This window comes from Alligator sinensis, unplaced genomic scaffold (assembly GCF_000455745.1).
Source record: "Alligator sinensis unplaced genomic scaffold, ASM45574v1 scaffold255_1, whole genome shotgun sequence".
NCBI classification, from domain to species: Eukaryota; Metazoa; Chordata; order Crocodylia; family Alligatoridae; genus Alligator; species Alligator sinensis.
The window spans coordinates 465524-470505 of NW_005842270.1; the positions used below are offsets into that span (position 1 = coordinate 465524).

General features: G+C 64.1%; 1 protein-coding gene across 1 annotated transcript in view; it reads right to left on the bottom strand.

Annotated features, from left to right (window-relative positions):
• SPIRE2 (spire type actin nucleation factor 2) overlaps positions 1-4922 on the bottom strand; it is an 11815-nt gene extending 6893 nt beyond the window's left edge. The window contains 3 exon segments of the mRNA XM_025209196.1: positions 1103-1462; positions 3932-3969; positions 4809-4922. Coding sequence (XP_025064981.1) covers positions 1103-1462 — 360 coding nt within the window. The 5' untranslated portion in view covers positions 3932-3969; positions 4809-4922.
• Between the last annotated feature and the right edge of the window lie 60 nt (positions 4923-4982).

Here is a 4982-nt window from a genome sequence, read left to right on the forward strand (position 1 = left end):
GGCAGCCTCCCCTCTGCTCAGCCCAGCAAAGCACCAGGCCCCGCTGTCCCTGCACGGCCTCCCCGGAGCCCAGCTCAGCACTGCTCAGCTGCAGGCCTGGCTATGGCCCTGGTCTCCAGATGGATGCCCGGGAAGGGGAGGGGGATACGTGTCCCCTGGGCTGATAATGAGTTCAATGAGGCAGCAAAGTGCCTCGGGTGACCTGGCCCAGGCATGCCCACGTGCCGTATGTACAACCCAGAGCCCGGCCATCCTGGCCCTAACCTTTTACTGTTGCAGGACGCTGGCTGCCAACACCCCGCTTTCCCTGCGGCAGGTTCGGGTGTGACCCCCTGTGCTGCCGGTCCCTTCCAGCCCCACTGCTCTATGACAGGCCCCTGTGACTCCAGAGCTGGAGGCTGACTCTGGGGTAGCCCCATCCCCGCACCCTCAGGGAAGATGCCCAGCCTGGCTCAGCCTCTGTCCCAGGTAGAGCTCCTGCCCCCATGTCCCCATGCATTTGGCAGGTGGAGCTCCTGGATCGTGGCCGAGGCCCATCCTGATGCAGCCCTGCAAGCTGTGACCCTGCTGACTCTTCCCGGAGATTGGGAGCTTGCTGGGGCGAGATCCACCTCCCTTGGGTGGCTTGCACAGCAGCAAGGGCACGGGCTGCAGCCCGGCTGGCGCAGCCATGCACGCGCTTCCCCCTCTCGACACCAGAGGGCAAGCGCGTGGCCCAGGTGGGCGCTTCGGGGCCGGAGGAGGCAGCTGGAGCATGGTCCCCTCCAGGGCAGGGCGCAGACCCCACCGGCAGGGGTGGGAGGGGAAGTCAAGGGCCCCTCGGGGGCCGGGACAGCCACAGTCTGTTGGCACGGGCTGGCCGGGGGCTCCACTTGTTGACCCAGATAGATGAGGCTGCCTGTGCTCCCCCAGGGCTGGCGAGACCCTTGGCATGGCTGCAGTGCTGCTGGGCGCAGCAGGGACAGGACCCTTGGTGGGCACACTCCAGCCAGGACCCGGTGTCGTGCTCTCTGCCCCGGGGATACCCAGCCCCCCGCCAGCGCAGTCCCGCTCCCCACAGTGCCCTGGCCGCTGGTGGGTGCCGCGGCGGGCGCGTGCTCACCTCCTTGGCGTCGCGGATCTTGGCGAGGAAGGCCTTCAGCTCCACGGTCTCCACGAAGAGAGCCCGACACACGGCCTGGTAGTGGGCCTGCGCCTCGCGGGGATGTGTCAGGCGGGCCGTGCACACCCGCATGGCCTGCCCGAAGGTGCGCACGGCCCGTGGGGGGCCCTCCGCCGCCTCCTCCTCCTCCTCCTGGCCCCCATAGCCCTCATCCGCCGTGGCACAGCCGCTGTCCTCCGAGTCGCTGTTGGTCATGAGGTCGATGAGCTGCTCCAGCTGGGGACTCAGCTCCCTCTCCTCGCTCTCATCCAGCCCCCAGTCCAGCGCCCGGTAGATGGCGAACCCCAGCGACTGCACCATCTGCAAGGGGAGGGCAGCACGGGGTGAGCTGGGGGCTGGGGAACCCCCCGCTGTGGCTAGGGGGGGCGGGAGGCTGGGCCAGCCCCCGTTGCAATCTCCAGCCCTATGCATGGCCAGCAGTGCTGCACTGCTTCCCTCTCCCCCTGCTCTGCACGTGATACCTGGCCATGCGCAGAGCCCGGGGGGGCTGCTCTGCTTTCCTGACCTCAGCTCCAGCTCAGGGTCCTGCTACCCCTCCCGCCCTCGCTCCCAAGAGAGCCTCACGGGTCTGGTTTGTTCCTAGCAGGGACATTGGCAGTGAAGACCCCTGTCCTAGCACGGTGGGAGCTTGTGCTGAGCTTGTCTAAGGGGCTCCGCACTCCGAGCCCTATGCCCCGGGCAGCTCCAGCCCCCTGCTCCGGCCACAGAGGCGGGAGGCACCGCTCAGGCCCCGGGGCTGGCTGGCTGGTCCCCAGCTGTCTCACAGACCTCCTCTGTTTACTACCACTCCATTACTGCGAGAGTGAGGGAAACCAGAGCTGCCCAGGGGATGGATGGAAACGAGCAGCCCAGTGTCTGCACAGTGGTGCTCAGTGGCGTTCGCTCCCCAGACCCCGCAGGAGGTGGCCGGGGCAGAGGGAAAGCCAGGAACCTGGGCTGAACTCAGGACCTGGTGAAATCTCAACACAAAGTGAATTGCAGCGACAAGGGCCCTGGAGCTAATAGCTTATCTCGGCCGGCAGCCTGCTCCGGGTGCCGATAAGGCCAGGGGGCTGATCCAAGGCTCATGGAAGGCAGTAGAAAGACTGGACCGATGCCAATGCACCTTGGGTCAGGGCCCAGGAGCATGGACCTGCTGCGGCTGCAGCTCCCCACGTTGATGAAGCAGCGCTGGGCTGGGCAGCAGGCCGGCTAGGATGAGAGCAGCAGGGCTAGCCAGGGGCCAGCTGCCTCAGATTGGAGCCAGAGCTTGGGCAGGTGTGGGGCAGGGTCCTCTCAAAGGAAGGGCCTGCAAGGGGCAGGGGTGCAGGCAGGTTCCTGGAAAGCAGCTGCCCATGTTGGACACCCAGGCATCTCAGGTGCACAGTTCATCCCGTGCTGGGGAAGTTAGAAAGACGGGAGCAGCCAACCAACGTGCCCCACAAAGCCATGGGAGAGCCACAGGGGAAGGTAGAGGAGTCGCCTCCACCCTAGTGCCAGCACTCATACTGCCTCCTGTTATCCCAGGGCGAGACGCTGCGGTGACACGTGACAGCCCAGCCCAGGGGCAGGGGTCGGCTCATGGGAGGGCACCCGCCGGGGCTGGGAGCAGTGAGATTGCCCTAGCTCCCTTGGCTCTGACTGGCTGTGACGGCCCAATACGCGTGGCTCAGCCAGCGCTGCTGCAAGCTGATTGATGCGGAAAACCTGCAACTCCAGCCAGTGGCAGAGGGGGGAAAAAACAGCCTCCAATTTCAAAAGCATTGATCAAAGAGCTGGCCCCAGCACGAGGCAGGAAGCGGAGCGTGGGCAGCGGTGGCTGGCACTGGGCCAGCGGGGAAGGTGTGCCCTTCCATAGGCACCAGTTACACGTGCCCATGGAGCAGGAAAAACCACCACAGGTTTCAGAGCAGCTCAGCAGCAGCAAAGAGAGGGACTGGACCCACCCCTGGCAGTGCCCGCAGATGGGCTGCAGGCCTCCGAGCACCCGCACCGTAGCACCGTCATGCTCCAAAGCAAATCCCAGGAGCACGGAGGGGTCCGCGGGCAGCGTTGGCTCCCTGCCTCTGGGCAGGTCAGGACTGTGCACTGATAAAGGGCCTGAGCTGCAGCACCCTCTGCTCCTGCACCCCTGTCTGGTGCATGGTGGCGGGGTCCCAGCAGTGCTACATGCTGCTTCGGTGCCACAGACGTGTGCCCCAACGGTTGGGTGCCCTAAACACTGTCTAACTTAAATTACTCTTGGTTCTAGCTCTTCTCCTTGAACAGAGCTTTGATTTAAAGCTGTCTGGTCCCTCCAGATTCCTCACTGGCCTCAGACTCCCAGGTCCTGCTGGACCTGCTAGGCAAGCCTGGGGGATACACTGGGCCCAGTCGAGTGGCTTGATGCCACCCAGCACGGTGACGGTGTGAGGACAGACAGCCGTGGGGCACTCCAAGAGACCAGGGTGGGGGGAGGGAGATGCAGCCAGCCTGCAGCCACAGCAAATGCTTGCAGCATTTCCCCATGGAGATGTTGTGCGTGCCACCTTCACCCCTAACCCAGCCTGGGTTACACCCAGATCTCCCAGCGCCTACAGCAGAGTCCAGCACCTGGCAAGGAGAGGCTGACACAGCATCAGTATGGACCCCTCGCTTCCCCAGCAACCAGCATGGTCATCAGGCCCCCAGGCTTAAGAAGGATGTATGTCTCTGTGCGCGTGTGAGCTGGTGCACGCGTGTCTGTGCCTGCACCTGCAGAGGCCCCGGGTTCATCGCACCGCTTACCGAGCTGCAGCATCTGGGACATACCTGGGGTTCCGTCGAGGGAGGCAGGATCAAGGGGGGCTCTGTGAAGAAAGAAGCAGACAGAGTGAGTGCCCCCTCTCCCCACAGCAGTTCGCTTGGAGTCTCAAAGCCAGCACGTTTGCTTTGGTGACGGAGTCAGTGCATCCACCTGCAGTCACTGCCATCCAGCGGAGGCTCACGACAAAGTGCCACATCGGTGTTTGTACAGGGCCCGGCACACTCGCCCCCTCCACGCTGCCTCCCTGCCCTGCCTGGGCCTGCCTGAGAGCCATGTGCACCCAAACCCAGCAATCAGGCAGCAGCCAGAGGCTGTGAGCACCACCGCACAGCGTGAAGCCCCGTTCCCAGGGGGACCAGACCAGAGATGGGAGCGGGGCTGGGCTGGGCTGTGCTGGTTCTTCCCTGAGCTCAGAGGTGACTCTGGGGCCTCGCCTCAGGAACTCGCCTTTGGCTTCCCGGGAAGCATCCATCTAGACCTGGCCAAGCTCTCAGCTCCCCCAGAAAGCCGCTGCTCACACGTGCTTGGTAGTGACCTGCTAGTCTGAAAGCTGGACCTGTCCCCACTGGACAAGAGTCGGCTATAGACCCAGCTGTAGAGGCCACCCTGGTCCCCACAGATCTAGCAGGCCTGCTCCCTCCAGCAAGGCCACGAGGGCAGACTGGACTTTGTCCCCAGTGGCTACTCTCAGGCTCCAGGCTGGGGAGGGACTGGGCACTGGAGCGGGGTCTGGGAACCTGCATTGCAAATAAGCTGCATTAAAGGGACAATATACAGGCAGCAGAGTCAAGCCCACCCTTGCAAGGGCATGCCGAGATAGGGGCTGTCCAGGCCTCCTTGATCTGGCCTGATGCCCTGGTGCAATACGAGACCCCATACTACCCTTCCATAGGACCCTGGTTTCTTTCAGTGCCAGGACGGGCCTGCTCCGGGCAACTCTGGGCCAGAGAAGGAGGGAGGGAACGTGCTGTCCTCAGGTTCATTAGCTGCAGAGGCAGGAAGGTGTGCCACGAATGCCGCTGGAAACGGCAGGAAGAGGAGGGCGTTGTCCTGCTG